This window comes from Carya illinoinensis, chromosome 12 (genome assembly GCF_018687715.1).
Source record: "Carya illinoinensis cultivar Pawnee chromosome 12, C.illinoinensisPawnee_v1, whole genome shotgun sequence".
Taxonomy (NCBI): domain Eukaryota; kingdom Viridiplantae; phylum Streptophyta; class Magnoliopsida; order Fagales; family Juglandaceae; genus Carya; species Carya illinoinensis.
In genome coordinates, this window is record NC_056763.1 from 28,779,306 (window position 1) to 28,801,704 (window position 22,399).

General features: G+C 33.0%; 2 protein-coding genes across 2 annotated transcripts; one reads left to right on the forward strand and one right to left on the reverse strand.

Annotated features, from left to right (window-relative positions):
- The first annotated feature begins 11,935 nt into the window (after positions 1–11,935).
- Positions 11,936–15,581, forward strand: LOC122289445 (glutamate receptor 2.8-like). Its single transcript, XM_043096429.1, has 5 exons — positions 11,936–12,211; positions 12,399–13,645; positions 13,850–14,162; positions 14,259–14,656; positions 14,858–15,581. The coding sequence occupies exons 1-5, from the start codon at positions 11,941–11,943 to the stop codon at positions 15,236–15,238; spliced, it is 2,610 nt and encodes an 869-aa protein (XP_042952363.1). The 5' UTR covers positions 11,936–11,940; the 3' UTR covers positions 15,239–15,581.
- A 1,748-nt stretch (positions 15,582–17,329) lies between these two features.
- LOC122288877 (basic leucine zipper 61-like) lies at positions 17,330–20,189 on the reverse strand. The gene is made up of 4 exons (XM_043095691.1): positions 19,101–20,189; positions 18,823–18,913; positions 18,572–18,698; positions 17,330–18,040 (listed from the first exon to the last, which is right to left on the reverse strand). The coding sequence occupies exons 1-4, from the start codon at positions 19,652–19,654 to the stop codon at positions 17,853–17,855; spliced, it is 960 nt and encodes a 319-aa protein (XP_042951625.1). The 5' UTR covers positions 19,655–20,189; the 3' UTR covers positions 17,330–17,852.
- Between the last annotated feature and the right edge of the window lie 2,210 nt (positions 20,190–22,399).

Sequence of the window (22,399 nt, forward strand, 5' to 3'; positions counted from 1 at the left end):
TTTATTTTATTTTTATTTAATAATTAAGAAAATATTTTTTTAATAATGTGATAATTTAAAAAAAAAAATTCAACAATACCAAAAACGGATGAAAACAAATCAGAAAAAATAAAATAACTTTTTTTGACTTATCGGGAGATCCTTAAACTGTATCCCTCGGCAATGTATCACTACTCATTCGCTTTTATGTAAGATATATGAAAGGTGAGCTCAATAAGAAAGGTCGGCAGACACCTGACTGTCTTGGGGGGTGCTGGGTGGTGGGAATCGTTTCCTGTCCTTTATTTGGAGTTTTTGAGGTTAGGTGACATGTCAATAATCGAGATGAGACATATGAGGGAAATAATCGAGCGAATAAGTCAATACCTTGGGAATGGGTTTTGATTGAAGGAACGATTCTTAATGCAATGAAATTTCATCTAGGGGAATTAATGTTAGTAATATTATATATATTCATGTATCGTGGACTTGTCGTAAATTTATTATTAAAAAATTAATTTTTTTATATAAATTTTATATTTATTTATATTAAAAAAATATCACATTTATATAATTTATAATTATAAATATCATTTTCTAAATTTATATATTCAAATGTCAAGAAACAAGCAGGCAGACAACTTTAAATGTAGACAGAAGAATAGGTGATCCAAGATTGATCCTTACATAATTATCTTGTTGTGAGGACCACGCATGAGGGTTGGTATGCTCAAACAATCAATCCTCCATTGAGGAAATCTGAATATGTCAGAAAACATCAATTATATGCACAGCAGCTTGCAACTTGCAAGAATTAAAGCCAAAATTTATGAAGACGACTTTAAAAGCCAGCTAAAAAAGAAGAAGGTGTTGATGTTGAGACAGGAACAACCCATGCACTGCCGACACGAGAGAGAGAGAGAGAGAGAGAGAGAGTATTTACTATTTAATTGCCATCCCGGCTTGGGAATTAGCCCAGAGATATAATCCAATTCCCAACATGAGCTGGCCAATTGCATGCAGGGCAGGGCGATATGATCGATGATGATTCATATAATGAAGGTTCTCGCATGGGGACCATGGACCAAATTAATTAATTAATTAAAGCATGGTGTAGCGAATAAATATTGCTGCTGAGCTGAGCGAACCCAGATCGATCGATTCCATTATGCAGCGGATCGATCACGCAACCAAATAATTAATAAAAGTTATTAATTCTAAGTGTCAGGGCACTCCTGCATCTTGATAGTCAGGCGCAACCAATCGTGTAGCCAACTCTTTTTACTTTCAAATTGGACTTAGAGAAAAAATTTTATACATCATATTATTATCTTATTCTTATTTTATCAAGTAAAATGTATCATATTTATCACCATTAAATAGATATTTATTATATTTTTTTATTATTAAAATATGATAAATACATTATGTTGAACTCAAGGTTTCAAATTTTATGTGATTATAAATCTACACATAGATTTTGATGATAACAAATGAATTCAAAAAATAAAAGAGTTTCAAACTCAAGTTGTCCACATAATAGAGTCAAGCACATCAAAGAACCAAGCATGAGCAAGAAGGAAACAAGTTCACATTAAAGTCATAGAATAATGTTGTAAATCTCTTAAAATTTGAAATTATGATTAATGCTCAAAATTAATATTTTATCATAAAGCATTAAAATACATTTTCTACATGTGCATGAATATTTTTGAAAATTAAATTTGAAAATTTTGAAAGATAATTTATTGTCATCTTTTACATGTGCATGCCTTGATTAAAGGGTTGAATTTTAAAAATATTAAAGATGATTGATTATCATCTTTCACATGTGCATGTTTTATTTGAATATTTTCAAAAGTGATTGATGCCTTTTTAGACTTATACAAAAAGTAGATGATTTTATTTGAATTTTGTGAAAAGTAAAGTGTGCTCCTTTTGTCATATACAAAAAGTAAAAGATTAGGTTTGAATTTTTTGAAAAAGAAAGTGTGCTCATTTTGTCATATGCAAAAAGTAAAAGATTAGGTTTGAATTTTTTGAAAAGGAAAGTGTGCTCCTTTTGTCATATGCCAAAAGTAAAAGATTAGGTTTGATTTTTTTGAAAAAGTGAATAATGTTGTATTTGACATATGAATCTTTTTAAATTTGAATATGAAGCCTCATATGCCTATAAATAGATCATTTGAGAGCTTCACATTCACAACACCAAGAGCATACAACATTCATTCAAAGTTTTCATTCTCTACTCTCTAAGCATTGAGCCTTAATCCTTGTTCATTTTGAGAGATATAGTTTGCACTGTATTGTTCTTATTTCACTCATTGAAGAGTATTTTCTGATAACTTACCCACTATCAACTCTTGTATCAGAAAAAGGATGTGTATAACCCTTGTGTGTGTAGAAAGTGTTCTACACGAGGAATAATTGAATCACTACGTATAAGGTGATTGCAAGTGTAGAGGGTGTTCTACACGGATCCTTTGTAGTGGTGTTGTTTAAAGGTGTAATAGGTTTCTATCTCCACCTGAAGGAGGTTGAATAGTGAATTTGGGGATCCTCAAGAGGTAGCTTGAGGCGAGGACGTAGGCAGTGGGGCCGAACCTCGTTAACATACTGAGTTTACTTCTCTCTTACCCTTACTTTTTATATTTATTATTGTTTCGTATTTTGTTTATATTTTATATTGTATATTTGATTCATAATTGTTATTTTTTTAAATACAACTCAATTCATCTCCCTCTTGTGTTAGTCATCTTGGCAACAATTGGTATCAGAGTTAAAAACTCTATTATAAGATTAACTATCTTTTGAGTTAAGATCTTATGGCTAACATTGCAGCTTCATTTGGTGAAGGTTAATCTAGCAATCGGCCTCCACTCTTTTGTGGAGATAATTACTCATTCTGAAAAGTTAGAATGAGAATATTCCTACAGGCTAAAGGTTGAGAAATTTGGAAATGTATTGTAAATGGACATTATATTCCAACAAAAGTAGTTGATGGAGTAAAGGTCAAAAAGGAAGAAGAAAAGTTTGATCGTGAAGACGATAGACTTTATACTTTGAATTTAACTGCTGTGAATTTATTATTTAATGCTCTCAATGGAAATGAGTTTAATAGAATAATGACTTGTGCTACGGCAAAAGAAATTTGGAATAACTTGGAAGTTACTTATGAAGGAACTTCGCAAGTCAAGGAATCAAAAATTTATATTCTTACTCATGAATATGAAATGTTTAAGATGAATGATGATGAATCTATTTCTAGTATGCACACTCATTTTATTAACATCATAAACAACTTGACAGCTCTTGGCAAAGTTTATTCCAAGGTAGAGATAGTAAGAAAAATTCTCAACTCTCTACCAAAACGCTGGGAATAAAAAATAACAGCGATTTTTGAAGCTAGATACCTCAAGAAACTCGAAGTGAATGAACTCATCGGGTCACTTATCACCCATGAGTACACATTGAAAAGAGGAGAAGAAGAAGGAAAGCCAAAGAAGAGCTTGACACTTAAGTTGTTCCTCATGAAAGTGAAAGTGATGAAGACGAGGAAAATGAAGATAAAAATGAAGAAGTTGCGATGATAACAAGAAGAATTCAGAGGTTCTTAAAGAAAAATAAAACTCCTCCGAGGAAATCCTTCAAAAAGTTTTCTAAGAAAAATTTAGGTAAAAATGACATTTTAATTTGTTATAAATGCAATAAGCCTGGTCATATCAAGCCAGATTGTCCTCTGCTAAAGAAAGATCGAAACAAGAGCAAGAAAGCAATGAAAGATACATGAGATGATGATTCAAGTAGCTCAGATAGTGAAGCAAGCAATGAACAATCAGCAAATCTTTGTCTTATGGCTAAAGATGACATTGGGGTAACAAATCTTGATAATATTGAAGATTCTTCATATGAAGAATTACAAAATATTTTAGAAGAGATTTATGAGGAATTTGAAAAATTGGGTATCAAATATACTGCTTCGAAAAAGAAAAATTTTTCTTTAACAAATGAAATTGATATTTTAAGAAAAGAAAGTATCATCTTGAAAGATGAAAATCTTGAATTGAATAAGAAGAAAACCGATTTAGAAAATATTGTTGAAAACTTTACGAATGGAAAAAGAAATTTTGAAAAACTTCTTGGTAGTCAAAGATGTATTTTTGATAAGCCAGGTTTGGAATATATGTCAAAATAAAAATACAAACCTTATAAAAATTTCTTTGATAATCCTTCTACATCAAAGATCAATAATCAAAATTATTTTCATAAAAATAATTTTGTCAAAAAAATATATTATTATAATCATTCAAGTTCTTCATATATGTCACATGCTATTTGCAATTTCTGTAATAGAAATGGTCATAATTATCATACTTGTCCTATTAGAAGAAATCATATAATGACTATTAGGGCCATATGAGTACCTAAAAATCTTGTTTCTTCTAATACTAATAAATAAAGGACCCAAAGAACTTGGGTACCAAGAAAAATCATTTTAATTGTTTTTATAAGTATGCATGAAGTCATCCACAAGCAAAAACAAGTGGTTTTTAGATAGTGGATGTTCAAGACACATGAGGGGAGACAAAACTAAGTTCTTTGATCATAGATCTAAAGAAGAAGGACACGTGACATTTGGAGACAATTCGAAAGGGAAGATCGTGAGAATAGGTAAAATTGGTAATGAATCTTCTTTCATAATTGAAGATGTTCTACTTGTTGAAGGTCTAAAACATAATCTTTTGAGCATAAATCAATTATGTGATAAAGAATTTACTTCAAAATGGATAAGTGCATTATTTTGAATGATTATGATTGTAATATCTGTTTTATTACTTTTAGAAACAATAATGTTTATACAATCGATTTTGAAGAAATTACCTACTTCATCTCTCTCCTCTCCTCCCCGTCTCATTTCCTGTGTAAAATAAGCTCTCTGTCTCTCGCACCCCACTTCATCTTTTGCAACAATTTTTTCTTCTCCCTTTCCATCATTGATAGAAGCAGCCCAACAGACCTACAATTTTAGATTGATGTAATAATATTTTCAATAAAAGTGAAGGCAAAAATATTTGGATTTAGCAATGCAGAAGTTAGAATTGACTTTTTGGCTAGTGTAGTTTGATGTGAATTTGTAAGATCATGAGTAAGAACTGGGATTCTTGATCCTAGGTTGAGACTTGTAGTTAGGAAAAGAATCATATATATATATATATAGGAAAATTCTATACATCATATTATCATCTTACTTACATCCTATTGAATAAGATGTAGCACATTTACGACTACTGAATGATCATTTATTATATGTTTATTTATCATTAAATGATGATAAATGCGTCATATCAGATATAGTGGGATGCAAATGAGATGGTGATGTGGTGTATAATATTACTCATATATATATTTGTTAAAACAGTAATAGAGGAGGAGGCCGAGGATGTATAGAGAGCAGTTGTAGATGTCAGATGAAGAGTTTAATCCCTGAAACAAGAAACATATTATGCTTCTGGGTGTGCTCGTTGGCCATTTGAATTGGAAAATCAATATCAGAAAATATATTCTCTCCTACAGGAACCCAAATCATATGATCAAATACAAAAGTCCCATTATTAAAAAAAAAAAAATTCATAAAAAGGAATAAAAAAGAACAATATTGATTAACTACGAAGATGCAAGTATTGGCCAAAATAACGGTTTTAACATTTGTGATAATCTATACTTTGCAAATATTGCAAAGAGGGATTCATTTGGAAGAAGGGTGGAGAAGAGAGGAGCCATTGCGGAGAAATAGAATGATTGACAGAAACAACGTTGGTGTTTTTTGGCACATATAAAACTTATGAGACCGTTGGCGTGTTTATTTCTAATTAGAGGGAATAATTCCAGCTTTACACCCATCCAATTTTAAGCTCTCTCTTAGTAAAAACTTACTTACCTCGGCTTGTAAGTTCTTGCAAACCCTTTTTTGAAAAATAGTTAAATTATTTAAAAATATATGTATTTTTATCATAAATCATTTTTCTTAAAAAAAAAAGGCACAAAAATTCGGATAAGACTAACAACCCAGGTCTCAATTCGGCATCTCTCTCTTTTTAATTCAAAGGAACGTTGTAGTTTAAGGTCTTTTTTGAATAGTGAGATAGATGAGATGACCAGTTTTAAATAAAAGTTAAAAATAAAATAAAATATTGTTAAAATATTTTTTTAATATTATTATTATTTTAAAATTTAAAAATATTAAATTGTTATTATATTTTATGTGAAAATTTGAGAAAATTATAATAATGTGATAAAATGAAATGGTTTCTCAATTCAAATAGCCCTAAATGCCAAGGCAGCGTGGGGTTGGTTCAAAATCGGCATCTCCGGTCAAAGCGAAAGCGACATGGTGAGATAGTGCAGTGTTCGAGGGTGTTACAAACTTTCGAGGGTGCATTGTCAAAAGAATAATGATAAATATAATTTTAGAATGTGTACGTTCCACACAATCATGTAAAAAAATAAGATTTATTATTAAAAAATTAATTTTTATAAGTGAGTTTTAGATTGTTTTTTTCAAAAAAAAAATGCAAGATTTGCACGTACTAATACTATAGAGTTAAGGAAAATTTTATATATCACACTACAATTTCACTATGATGAGCTGATATTGTCTATTAATATTTATATTTATTCTTTTAAAAAATAAATGATCATTTAATAATAGTAAATGTCTCACATTTTATATAGTGTAATGAAAGTGAATTGAGAATTTCATATACATCATTATTCTTTAAATTAAAAAATAAAAAATAAATGCACAAAAAAGCACTTAATCGGGGTACCGTAGCACCCTCCAAACTATATATGTCATTTCTCGTGAGTGAGTGATGGGTGAGTTTTATTCAAAGTTGAGTGACATGGGTTTATCGTAGATTTTGTTGCATTTCTAGATAGTCCAAAGAATGCACACAGCCCATCTCCTGATGTTCACGGAGCAAATTTTGCAATCCAAAAGCCTCGCTAAGTGGGCCGCTACTAACCATTTATATGGAAACATTCCTATTTCCTTATTGCTCCCCCTTTTTCACAATTGCCTTTACGTGTTTTCCCGACTAGTTTTACTCTTTTAACATTTATTCTGCATAGATGCTGCACAATTTAAAATAAATAAATAAATATAGAATTTATATAAAAAATAATAAATTTTTAATCAGAAATTTTTCTTTTTATAAAAAACAATTACACAGTATTTGTGTACTTTACAACTGTACATAGAAATACTATTATTTTAAATGTTGTAATTTTTAATCATATTTATTAAGGTATTATATTTTAATTTTTTTTTATATATATCTACCAATTAAATGAACAGCCACTTAAAATTTGTGATATCAACAATTATGCATGGCTAAGATTAATTCTATTCACAACTTGTCCCAAAAGTTTAGGCCTAATTTGGTTATCAAATACCAAACTATTTAATATTATCATTACAAATTTTCAAATTCACACATAAAATATAATAAAAAATTTAAATTTTTAAATTTAAAAAAAAATTAAAATTAAAAAATTAAATTATAATAATATTTTATTTAACTTTTAACAAAATATCTCATATGTGTAACCAAACAAGGCCATAGTTGGAAAGAAATATATTTAATTATTTGAACTATATTCTTAATCTTCCCCCTCACATATATGCTAGACTTTCTCTCAATGAATAAGACCAACATGTGAAATATATAATTTAATATGACATATTGTAGATTCAGGACAGTCTGAACTGAGACCCTCTGCTATGATACTATGTAAAAGTATTACTTATTCCAAAATGTTAAATTGATAAAAATATGTAAATTTAATTATTTGTATTATATTATTAAAAAAAGACTCATTCACCTAAATTACTAATTAATCAGCTTTGTGATCAGACTATCGACGTTGAGGACCAAATATATTATAATAGAGTTTTGTTATGTACAAATAAAGTCGTGTACTAATCTGCGTACTAATACCGATTCATTCATATTCAAAATTTAAATTAATACGATTTTCAATAAAATATATTTTTTGACCAATCATATTAGATTGATGCACATATTAATGCATGATTGTATTTGCAACTAGAATTTTCCATTATAATATACCATAAGGATGGATTTTCGAGTGAATTATTAGACTGGGGGAGGTCATATACATGTGTTCATGGCATCATGTGGGAGGATATTCATTTCATGTTTCTACGTTTACCGTAAATTACAATCAAAGTTGAAGACCAATATGAATATCATGAAAATATAGGCATCAGTGTTTACTGGAAATCGCAGCTGACTTTTCGACAAATAATGCAGGCAGTAGTCTTGATCCGTTTACTGGAAAAAGCCAAAATGTGAGAGATAAATCAAGGTTTCAAGTAATTATTTTTAGTTGATTTGTTCTTTATAAGACATACACAAGATGAATTAATTGGCATGTTCATAGCTTGGAGGTCAGGAGTTCGAATTAGGAGATAAGTTAAAAGAACTTATAATAATAAAATCCGACCTTTGGGTCATAGGATGAACTTTTGACTAGTTGAATATTTTAAAAGTGTTGTGGTAATGGGCTCACCATTTGAGTAGTAGCTATGTCTTAAACCGAATATTCTACAACTGGAAGTAATTTTTATGATCACGTCTAATGATGGTTGCTACACTAATTGCCCCCATTTCTCATTTTCGCTTAGAAAACAAATTTAGCGTGTTCATTCGTCCATCCATTTTAAAGAAAACACATAGGTCATAACTTCTTAAAAATTCATGACAGTAGATACACACGATGCCACGAATAATAGAAAGTATCAAAGCCTAGACTAAATTAGTCAGGAGTTACATAAATAAAACTTTGAATGTACATTGTGTACATATAGTCAAGGATACCCAAAGTCCTGATCTTTTTATATATATAGATGGGAAGCAAACAGCCGCTCGATAGACGGCAAGAAATTAAAGTAAACAAAATATAGCTTCGTTTTCTAACATTTCATACATGAGGTCATCGTGAAATGAAATTAAAAACACGGGAGATGATCAAGTCCTAAGGATTTGCTATTTCTGCGAGCTACGTTAACCATATCAGTATAGACGTACAAATCCAGACATAATGATGTTGCTAATTGGGGATGTATGTGACCAGATTTACAGCCACAGTTCAGTCTCCCAAACAAGGTAGAAAATGCCAAATGTGCCTGATAACCACCCAAGTCTTGATTGAGTTCAATCCCTCCGCGTATTTAAAAAAGAGTAATGATATATATAATACATTTTATAATAATATTTTAAAATAAAGATATTTTTGTAAAATAATATTATTTTTATAAGGTATTTTCTAAAAATATTTTTTATTTAACATATTATTATGAAATTTATTATAAAAAAATATTATGTGTAAGTCATTTTCTTAAAAAAAACTTAAAAAAAAAAAAAAGAGAGTACAAAATGGGCACCGCAGCCTGCAGGTTAATAAACGATGTCAGTCTTGTTGCGGAACTTGACCGGCACCTTTGGCACGGGAATGACTGTTTGGCCGCTAGCTTTCAAAGATTTAATTCAGCGGTACTATTTTCGAACCTGTTGCTTCGGCCTAAACTCACTGACGTGTGTAATGTGCAAGCCCCGAACGTAAAGTCTTGGGAAAGGTTTTTATATGAGGAATGCTAGATATACAGTTGTTGTAGAATGTATACGTATTGTATAATAGTTTCATTAAAAAATTAAATTTTTTTAATGTATGTTTTGTATTTATTTTTTAAAAAAAATTCTGTGACGTTTACACACTTTATAATTGTAAATATTATTTTTCATTTTATAAAAAAATTAGGTCCTATAAAAAAATATTTACAGTTGTGAAATATTCAAATGCTACACATTTATTTTGAAAAAAATGAGTAAATAAGAGATACATATGAAAAAATTAATTTTTTAATAATAGACTCAACTTATTTTCAAAACGACTGTATGACACTTATGTTTTCTATGAATGTATGTAGAATTACTTACTTAAATATTATATATATAATGAGTTTTGTTATATATAATCACTTTTACATACTTTAACCGTATTTTACTGATGTGATTGACTAAATCCGTTATTCTATATTTTAAAATAATGTAATAGCTAATTATAATAATAAAATATATAAAAAATACGTAAAAATAGCTTCACATCAAATATTTATGAGTAATATTATATACTATACTATCATTTCACTTACATCTTACTATATATAATGTGTCATATTTATTATCATTTGATGATAAAAAAATATGTAATAAATTATTATTTAATAATAATAAATAATTTATATCTTATTTAATAAAATACAAATGAGATATTAGTATAATATATAAAATTTTTTAATATTTAATATATCATTTCTAGAGAGTCACGAGTCTAGATTCTTTCAATTGAGTTGAGCGACGAGGCGGTCCAAAGACTCGAAACCAACAGCTCTTAAATGGTCTCGACCGATCGATCAATTAACGAGTAAGCACCACGGAAAAGTCTGAACAATTTCTTCAGCATCGAGGGTCTTGATGTACTTGTCCGCGTCGTGTGAAATTTGAATCTGTCAACCCTTATGGCTCTGCATGCATAGTTTTCCAAAACAATATATAATTTATTACGACAACATGTGGTTGCAACACTGCCTGGATACATATATATATATATATATATATATATATAATAACTGTTATCCGAATAATGATACTCTTATTATCCTCTTACTATTAATTTACTATTTTATAGCATATTTAAAATTTTTATTTTTTAAGTATTTTTTTAACATTCTTAATTATTAAGAAAAAATTAAAAAAATATATATACAACTTCACTAATAGTCACTCCTTTAACTATTAAATAAAAAATTAAAAAAATAATAAAAAGGTGGTAATAAATATTAAGACTAATATTATTCAATTGTTATATGGTAATTTCAACTAACTTTCCCAAAGTCAAATGACTTAGTACTTGTGCTAGCTGCTGCTGCTGCCTAATGATTATTATTACGGCTATGGAATGTGGATTGATTAGGTGCATACATTGTAATAAGAGTAGTAAATTAATGTTATTGTCCGATCGAGATTTTAAATTAGGAATTTGATTTGTTTATTCATAATTATCAAATAAAGAGATTTGATTTGATTATCTAATATCTATGTAATTTTTCTCTCTATCTCAATTTTTATTATATTTTCTATTTTCTATCATAACATCATAATTCTTGGCTAGGGCTAGGCTTGATCCTATAGACTATTTCTTTTAAAGTTTTTCCTCTAATACTATCTCTCACAATTTTCATTGCTGTTAGATTTTATATATATATATATATGTTGTGTTTTAAATCCATGCATTTAAAATATCTTTATTAATAATTGGAACATTTTTGGAATCATTATAAAGGGTAGAAATTTCTGTCTTTTGAACAATAATGTAAGATCTAATTATATTCTCATTGGAGATATTATAGTCAGCAGACTCAGCACGTTCCTATCTATATTCTTTGACAAAGACTGAACAATATTAACGAACTCTATCCACGACGTTGTAAAGAGTCCATGTCCTGCGGATAGATCTGTTCATATATCTAAAGATATATGACAACTTGTCTTTGCTTGACTGATAATGACATGCAAAATATCATATGATATGGTGAAAAATCTAGAAAGGTTGAGGGGGTCTGCAATCTGTATGCATGCGATTTAGTGTCAATTGATGTAAAGAAATAAAGAATGTGTGTTTGAACAGACCAACTCAAAAGTCCATCTATTCACTAATGCGTCCAAAATTGGGTTCAAAACTTAGAAATATTGCAATCATATTCAATTCAAAAGACTGACCAGCAAGAGAACAGAATCCAAGATACTCCTATGTATGCATGCATACATATTTATATAGAATGACCCTCTAGGAAATAAAGCATGCACTTTGCTTCAAATGAACACTTTTCCTTCCTTCACGGCCTTCTTGGCCTTAGTTTTGCTACTCTCACAAAAGGCTACAGCAGATAACGGAAGGAACACCGCATTAGGAATTGACAACGTCAGGGGCATTCTAGGGGCGATAGTAGATAACAGCACTCGCATTGGTAAGGAACAGAAAGTGGCGATGGAAATGGCGATCGAGGATTTTTATGACAAGACAAGTGAAAGTTATGCTTTGCACATGAAAAACTCGCATGGGGAACCTTATCGAGCAGCTCTTGCAGGTATATAACCTTAATCTATTTTGATGAAGTTTCCTCTAGTGTATAAATGCATGCATATGATGGTTTCTTCTCCATAATTAGTGCTGTCAAGATTCGCTGTTCAAAGTTCAAATAATTAATGTTTGTTAGCATTGTGAAACTAGAAGCAGTAGTTGTTATTTTCTGATAGCACAATGGTAATTTTCAGCTCGGGATCTTATCGATCAACAAGAAGTGCAAGCTCTACTGTCACCGCAAACGTGGGAAGAAACTTCTCTAGTTGCTGAGATCGGTAACCAAGCAAACATCCCTGTTCTTTCTATTGTGGATTCAACTCCACCGTGGGCAACAGAACGATGGCCCTTCCTGCTTCAAGCTTCACCAAACCAGACTTCCCAAATGAAAGCTATAGCTGCTATTGTTCAGTATTGGCAATGGCGTCAGGTCACTGTAATTTACGAAGACATTGACTCTATGCGCAGCGGAGTCATGCCTTATCTTTCTGATGCCCTACGAGATGTCGGAGCAGAAGTAAGCCATCTTTTAGCCATCTCACCATTTAGTTCTCCTTCATTGTCGAAAGAGCTCGAGAGGCTTAAACATGAACACTGCAGAGTTTTTGTGGTTCATTTGTCCTTGCCATTGGCCATGCACCTTTTTGAGAGGGCTAAAGAAATGAGCATGATGGAGAAAGAATATGTCTGGATCACAACAGATCCCACAACAGGCCTTGTCCATTCCCTTAATTCCTCCACCATTTCTTCCATGCAAGGAACTATAGGAGTAAAGAGCTACTTCCCCCGGAAAGATCCCACTTTTCAAAACTTCTATACTAGATTTCGCAGAAAGTTTAGTTCGGAAAATCCAGATCTAGAAGAGGACAACCATGAACCTGGGACTTCTGCTGTGCTGGCATATGATGCTGTGTGGACAGTGTGCAAAGCAATGAGAGAAAGCAGTAGCAGCCAACAATTGCTACGTAAACTTAAGCTAAGTAAATTTTATGGCTTGAGTGGAAAGGTTCAGTTTGTTCACCGGAAACTTGCTCCAGCATATAAATTTCAGGTCATCAATGTGATTGGGAAGAGTTACCATGAACTTGGCTTCTGGACAGATACATCTGGTTTCTCAGCAACCTTTGATGAAAGAGCACCGAACCAGTCTTCAATGGGAAGCTTGGGGCAGGTGATTTGGCCAGGTGGGTCCTCGACCACTCCAAGAGGATGGGCTCTTCCAACAGATGCCAAGCCACTGATAATTGGTGTACCCACCAAATCGAGTTTCAAACAATATGTAAATGTGAGAAAGGATAACTCAACAAACACTACTCATTTTGAAGGATTTGCAATCGATCTGTTCAAAGCAACAGTGGAAATTCTGCCATTCTACCTACCATACAATTTGACTCCCTTTGATGGAACATATGATGAGATAGTGAAGCAGGTTCATTCAAAGGTGAGAATTTTTATACTCTTTCTTGGTAATTCAAGTCACAGAGAATATCTAATTCCAATATATAATTAGAATACTGCATCTATTTTCAGTTGAATTTATGCTAGGATCAACCGTAGTCTTCAATTTTAAGTTGTGATCATGATTTTCATTTTTCTTTCCGGTAGCCAAGACACAGTTAAAAATATTATTTTTTCATTGGAGCAGAAGTTTGATGCGGTAGTTGGTGATGTAGCCATAGTTTCCAAGCGATATCAACATGCAGAATTCACACATCCCTACACTGAATCAGGATTGGTGATGATAGTTCCGGTTCGCCCCCAGACCAGTGATAGAGCTTGGCTGTTCATGAAGCCTTTCACAAAAGCCATGTGGGTTCTAATAGGACTGATAAACATCTACAATGGCTTTGTTGTGTGGTTGGTAGAGCGAAAACACTGTCCCGAACTCAAAGGTTCCGGTTTCAATCAAGTTGGCGTCTTGCTTTCTTTAGCGTTTACTACTCTCTTCTCCTTACAAGGTAAAATGAAGATATGGTTATTCTTTCTGTTATTTTTCTGAATATATTTGGAAATATGGCCTAAAAAATTGCTTCATTTCATCTGATTGAGCATAGGGGAGAAGCTGCATAGCAATCTTTCACGGATGGCAATGGTGGTGTGGCTGTTTGTGGCACTAGTTCTCACGCAAACTTACACGGCTAACCTCACCAGCATACTCACAGTCCAGCGCCTTGAACCCACCGTCACTGACGTCGAGTTGCTGCGGAATCGCAACGCAATGGTTGGATACTGCAGGGGATCATTCGTGTCAGACTATTTGGTGGATGTCTTGCAAATCCACCGCGACAAAATCATTAATTATAACTCCCCGGAAGAGTATGCTCAGGCACTTAGAAGTAAGGTAATAGCAGCAGCATTTCTTGAAGTTCCTTTGGCCAAATTATTCCTCGCAAAATACTGCAAGGAGTTCACCATAGCTGGACCAACTTACAAAGTTGGAGGATTTGGATTTGTAAGTACTTCTTAACCTCAACCGAGTCTCTTTTTACTTTCTTAGAAAAGCTATGCAGCGTAGCTATTACTAGCCTTGCAATCTGAACTAAAAATTGTAGACTGTATTGAAGTAGATCAAGAAATTTAAGTCAAGTCAAGCCTTTTTTGTGAATAAGATCAAGATTAATTACATATATTTTTTTCATTCATGGTGCCTCAGGTATTTCCAAGCGGTTCTCCACTGCTTCCTGATGTAACTAAAGCACTACTGAACGTTTCTGAGAGTGGCAAATTACGAGGTTTAGAGATCAGCATGATTGCAGCCCAAGAATGCGAGGACACCGAGTTGATTGACGATATTTCTAGTCTTAGCCCCAGCAGCTTTTGGGTTCTTTTCGTGTTAACGGCGGGTACATCGACAGCTGCTCTTTTGGTCTATGTTGTTTGTCATAAACGGTTTGGACAAAAAACCATATGGAGATTGATGTTGGCTGTCATGAGACATTGGTGGCATCGGAAGAAGTCATTCTCTCGAAGAGTCAGTAGCAATGAAAGGTCTAGCAATTTTCCAAACACATCTAATTCACGGATTGGAGTGTAGAAATACAAGGAAATGGATCCCGAGGCATCCATATATATAGAAGTAGAAGAGATCACGAACACTGTTGCATGGCACCATACTGCAGAATCGCAGATCGAGACCAGCTCATGAGTTTTCATACGCTTAAACTCTGTTGTTTTTGCAGCTGCTAGATAGAATATGTGTAGATAAGGAGTTGCTAGGACCATGTTAATTAGGACTACTTCAACAATACCTCATAAAATTAGTTTTGTTAGTTGTTTTTGCTTACGTACTCTCCACGGTATGTCCATATGATCATAACATGTATACCAGAAAGTGATCACTCCCTAATCTTATTCCCAACAACTTTTTCGTATTGCTCTTGATATTAACCAAAGGCACATCAAAATCTCTCTCCTAGCTAGTTGCCTGCATTTTTATTCTTTTTGTGCGAATAATGCCACACGTGATTCTGACAAACAACCATCTCAAGGCTTATGATGGCTGCAATGACACGCTGAATAATAAGGAGTCAAAAGCGATGATTCCCTTGAGTATGGAAGTTTAACTTCATCAACAAGGCACGGAAAGAATAGAAAAGCTTGACTTCATTAACAAGATCAAGAGAAAGGTTCGATCCAAAAGCAATCTTTTCATGCGTACGTACAAGGAGAAGTATCATGATAATAGTACATATATGGAGCTAAACCTTAAAAGTTATAACCGTCTTCCGGCCTCATCTACCTGATCTGATCTGGGGCTTGGGTCATGCTCTGACATGGTTAAAAATTAAACGTGGGGAAATTAGATTAAGCAGTCTTTTGCTTTCAGAGATGATCTCAATTTGGATGGAGAAACACTCTTTTAACAAAATGTTTATATTAAAATTACTTCTTAATCAAAAATCTTTTATCTTATAATCATTTCAAATCAACAATTTTATTACCATTCAGAAATTATCTCAATTTATCTTACTTGCTAATCTAAATATTACAAAATTTTTAAAAACTATCTCATCTCATATTAACTCAATAACTTTATTATTATATATTCATAAATTATTTTAACTTATCTCAATATCTAAACGAGTACTAAATATGTGTAAGAGTTCTCAGTAAAAGCAATTCAGAGAGGGAAGTTTGTCAAAAATTTTGGACTGTACAAGATATATTTTTTTTAAACAAAGAAGTGATATGTGTCACTTTTTTGTGTGCCGCAGTTGGAACACATTAATAGATGTAGGTGATTGCTGGTTTTTCTTTTTTAAGCAGTCGACCTACATTTACGTGTTACCATTAATATATCAAACACAAACCACATGCATGGTTTGGAAGCCTATCAAAATGCCCAGCTGTTGATCATCAATATTACTTATTACAAAGTCAGAGCCCAATTATTCGAGTTTCAGAGACTCCTAAGCAGAAATATCAGTCAAATCAAATTCTTGGGCTACCAGGACAACTTTTATTGAAGGTTAATGATATAAATTCACACATTTTTACAATATATTTTATAATTATATTATAAGATGATGATATTTCTATAAAATGATGTTATTTTTATAAAATATTTTATATGTAAAGACAGCGTTAAGAATATAATATAAATATTTAAATTTACTTATATAAAATAATAATTTGACGTAAATTAAAAGACTCAATACAATGTCTAGGGGTGGGCAGTAGAGGCCAGCTCTAATCCAATAGGAAGAATTCCAAGCAGAGGTAGGGGACAGATTGGCCCCATATTACTTAAGTATGACTATTATATTACCTTAGTCTTCTATATAAAAATTGGCCTAAGGAACCAAGGTAATCTAAAATAAAACTCTAATAAGTTTAAATTCTTTTTGTAATTATAAAATTTAAGTTATATTATAATTTGGATCCACAAATAATTTTTAAATCTAATGGATAGGCCTATGCGGAGGTGAGGTGGATGAGGTTTTCAACTTCGCCTCAGACACCTGAGGTGGGGGACCTTGCCCTGCCTCCCTAGGGCGGGATGAAATCCCCTTCCTTGTATGATGAGGGAAAGAGTCAACCGTGCCCTGCACCATGCGGATGTCACTCCTAATAACATCCTCGTTAGAGATAACATAACCAATCATATGGGAATTCTCGTGCAGAATAGTGAAACGGCCTTGTGCCACAGTCCATATATTTACATTGTTCCAGTAAAAAAGAATAAAATAAACAGAAGTTACAGGATATTATTAGGCCCAAGGAAAGAAAAGATACAAGAATCAAGCATAGCAACCCCTCAACCCCGATGACATCTTTCATCTATCCCAATACAAACCCACCCAACATATTAAAAGGCACCATTTTTTTACCCATCGAAGAAATAACTAAAAGTTAGAGGCCCAAAAAAATAATCATATAATATCACAAAAGCAAAAAGAAATAAACCCAACTCCAAACCCTAGATTCCCAAATAAGAGGGGTATAGGAAAACAAGATGTTTTCGCCACCCAACCTAAGTAGTCCACGTGTCAACTCCAATCCTCATAATCCCACAAAGCTTTATCAGGGACCCCATGTAAGCCAACAAGTGGGAACACATCACGTGAAAATCCAGTAGCAGAATGCACCCACGCTCTCTCCCTCTCTCTCTCTCTCTCTCTCTCTCTCTCTCTCTCTCTCTCTCTCTCTCAGTTGAGAAGCCTTTCCTTGTCCGTACCTCCAAAATGACCAGGAGTTGGGGGCTGCGGTGCTTGTGATGGCGATGTTGGTGGTGGTGGTGCATTTTGATTGGCTGCGCTGCTCATCTTCTTGAGGTTCTGTTGGTGATAGATTTGCCTTAATCTTTCTATTTCCTTCTTTAATGCCTCTTGATGAGCTAAAATTTTTATACAACCAAAAAAAAAAAAAAAAAAAAGAGGCATGAGGCTTACACGTGCCACTCAATAAAATGTGATCTGATAATCGGTGGAAAAGTTAAAACCACCTAATCTTCCTAATTCCTAAGTTTGAACACCAGATAATGTATATATACCCCCTTACAAACAAATATTGATTTCTCAAGTCATCACGAAACTGATGCATATTTGAGGTTAATATTTCTGGTAGGCCGTAGAAGTCCTGCATGCGGCGCATAAGCTAAACATTGGAGACCCGCATGCATTGTGTGTGTATTATATTGCATTTGTGGTACCAACGCAATAATATGATCTTACTATATATATATATATATATATATGATCGGTCCACAAACTTGAATAATTTCAAGTCACATGGATCTTAATTAATTTACTCCAAAACCATGAATTAATCACAATTAATTCCTCCAGTTGGTCATTGTAATAGCACTAGATAATACTTAATATGATGATGATGATGAGGAGGAGGAGGATGAAGTTCTAATATTTACCATCTTTGAAAATATTATCTTGAGCCAAAGCAGCGATCCGTTGCTTGAGAGCGCTATTATCGACATTAAGTATCAACCTTTGGTGGTCCAAGAATGCAACCCTTGGTGACAATGATGATACTTCGGTCTTCATTTTTTTTGTATTGAAAATCAAATTAAACAAATTATCAGAAATAAATATTTAAAGCACGTCAATATATCCATTAATAATATGAAACAAATGTTTACTAATTAATTATATCATCATGTACCTGTAATGTTGTTACACTTCGTTCTAGCTCCGAAATATATTGCAGTTTCCTCACTCTTGACCTTTGCGCTGATTGCCGGTTTGCCAAAATTCTAGCACAAACCCAACAAAATCATGAGTAATTCGGATCTCAATCTTATTTTGCACTGCGGATCCAATATGATGATCACTGCCTCGGGTAGTTACATTCCTCTAATGCATTTAAGAAACATTTATATATATAATATTATAATGCGTGCGAGTCATCGATCATTAATCATCATCAGTATATAGGGTTACCTTTTCACCCTCTTAGGATCGACGATGGAGTCGCCGCTGGGGGTGGTGGAGGGAAGTGGATCTTGTGGCTCGGGTTTGCATGAGCTTTCAACCTCTCCTGGTTCACTTTTGGGCTGTTGGTCGAGAGGCATTATTGGCTTATTCTCGTCGTCGATGCTGTTGTGGTCAGACGGCGTGGACGCATTGGAAGACGAGACTGTAGGCGGCAGCGCTACCAAGACCTCGTCGGAGAACATTGACATGAGCTGGTCATCGTCCAAGCGGTCGAAGCCGCCGCTGGTGCCATTATTCCGGCATTCGACACCGATGAATGGAGCCGTCTCGAGGAAGGCAATGGAGTCGCTCATGGACCGCCGATGGGCTCCTCGCCGGGCTGACGAGAAGTCGAGGAACTCGTCCACCCAAGTGGGTTGTTGTTGTTGGGCGGTGGGCATGGAAGTAGAAGTATTGTTGTTGGTGGGAACGAAGTTTGACATATTAATGGGCATTCTTTGGTGAGAAGAAGAATGCCAATTTTGAGTCATGCTTGGTATCTTGGGTGGTAATTGTGCCATATAACACCAAAACAATAGATTGCCAAATATATATGCAATTTGAGAGAAAGATCAACCAAGACAACAAAAAAGGATCACGAAAAATGAGTGTTGATTATTTGAGAGAGAGAGAGAGAGAGAGAGAGAGAGAGAGAGAACTATGACCATAAAACAGTAATCTTTATCGCAATCTTGGACTTGGAAAAACACTTGGGAGACATTGAGGGAGGTGATCAGAGCCAGTGCAATGACATGGACGACGACAATAACAGCAACATCTTCATTACAAATCGATCATGAAATGCTGCTCTCTCTCTCTCTCTCTCTCTCTCTCTCTGTGAATTTGGAGACCTATGTTTTTTCAAGGCCAATGGGTGAGGGTGAGGCCGGGGGTCACATGGGAGGGAGGAAAGACAGCTAGCAACAGCTGGTTGGGGGAGTGGGGGTGAAAGGAAGACGTGGGAGAACTTAAACGGTTCTCTGCTGGGAAAGTCGTCAGTGTAGTTTAATAAATGGCGGAATCAGCCACCACGTGCCGATGTGACCCCTCTCCTTCATTCGAATCCATCACCTTGACACTTATCTTAATCTAATCTCCAATTACATGTTGGATTTACATATAATATATATATATATAAATATATAATATCAGCTTACACTCTACATATGCATATCTCACATGATTGACGTTTTCATGTACAAGCTGTGATGATCATCTCATCTCATGGCCCCCACTTTCTCTCGTTACCAAATAAAAGCATGTGGTCTGCTTGTAATCAGGACTTAGATCTTATGAATTAGTGGATACCCACTAATTTAGTGTTAAGGTTAGATTAATGGGCCGGTTTTCTGCAAGGAGAAACTTAGAAGGAGCCAAATGGGTCATTATCAGTTAGATAATTTGTATACATTATCCTTAAATATTGGTCTATATATTCTTTGCAAGCATATGGGTGTTGTTGTGATATAATCACATAAGAGGAAAAAATGGTCTTATTGGGAAGTTTGGGAGGAAATGTATATAGCAGGATTTGATTTGGGGGGGATGGGGATGAGCTGTGAAACAAAGGGGGTTTGTAAGAATCATGTCCTCCTCCCTCCCATGTGAATTGTTTGCAAGAGCCCACCTTTCTTTGCTTTGTCCCCAAAATCAGGCTCACATGGGGAGGACTTGTGACCCTTCTCTCTCTCTCTCTCTCTCTCTCTCTCTCTCTCTCTCTGTGTGAAGAAACTCTCTCTCTCTGAAGTTTCTTGATAAGTTCCATCATCTCATGTCGGAATTTATTAGGGAAAGTACTAAGGAGCCACTGATAATCATTAATGGAAAAAGGTTCGATTGCATGTTAACTACCTCTCTGTGGCCTGTTTAATATATATAATATGTTGAATATTTTATAATAAAAATAAATTTATAATATAACATATTGTATAAAATAGGTTAGTTTATGAATTTTTTTATGGAAGATTTTTTATGAATAAAATATTTTTTTGAGATAGTTTAAATTGAGAAATTATGCCATCTTATCATTACGACTTTTTAAAATTTTCATATAAAATATAATAAATAATTTTAAATCATAATTTAACTTTCAACTTTAATATAAAACCATCTTATCTCATCTTATTATCCAAACAAGACCATCTGAACTCATCTCATAATTACAACTTTTTTAAATTTCTATACAAAATAAAATAAAATAAATAATTTAACATTTTCAAATCCTAAAACAAAAATAATACTAAAAAAATATATTATAACAATATTTTATTTAACTTTTAATTTTAATCTCAACTCATTTTATCTCATTATGTGAAAACAAATGAATCAAAAGTAACCATATGATCCCAAGGGACTAGAATTAGAAACAAAATTGGGTTGGTCAATGCCCAAAAAAGTCATAAGTTGTGACAGCAATGATGCAACTAATCCCATGTTCCATTTTGTAATCATCAATAATCAATACCCAACAAATATATGTATGTATGTATGAATGTATGGATGGATGGATACTAATATACTGATTACTGCCATGTGATTCTCACAACCAAATGCTAATCAAATCCTTTGCATGTGCATACAATTAGTAGCACACAAGTAACTTAATAACCTAATTAAAGTACTCCTACTATGCAATAATAAATAAATAATAATCTCTATCTATATTTCTTGTCTCAACTTTACTTTAATTAATGTTTGGATCCCAAAAATAAAAGGGAAAAAAAAAAAAACTTATAAATTACCGTACAGAAACTGATGTTGTGAACCGGACACAAAAGAAGCAATAGCCATTATTGCACGTGGATGGAGCAAAGTAGACCCGATCCTACTTGTTTTTTTATCTATTTTATAGTCTCGATCAGAAAAATAATAAAAGGTCCTAAAAGAGGACGCGCAAACACATTAATGGAGGAACAAGGACAATATTGCACGGTTCCATTCATCCATTTCCATCAATTACAATGTATATATATATAAATAATATTTATATTTTTAGGAGGTAGAAGTCTTATACTACACATTTGAAAAAAATAAATAAATCTGGAATTCATATAAAAATAATAATTTTTTAATAATAGATTATATATATATTTTCGAAACTAGTACGTAAAACTTGCATATTCTAAAAATGTATTTAACATTCCTCATGTAAACTATATGAATTATGATATATATAATATTTTTATCTTGCTAAAAAAAAAGTGCGAGAAATTGTGAGTAAATTACCAAGATAATAATAATAAAAATTTATATTGTTTAATAATATT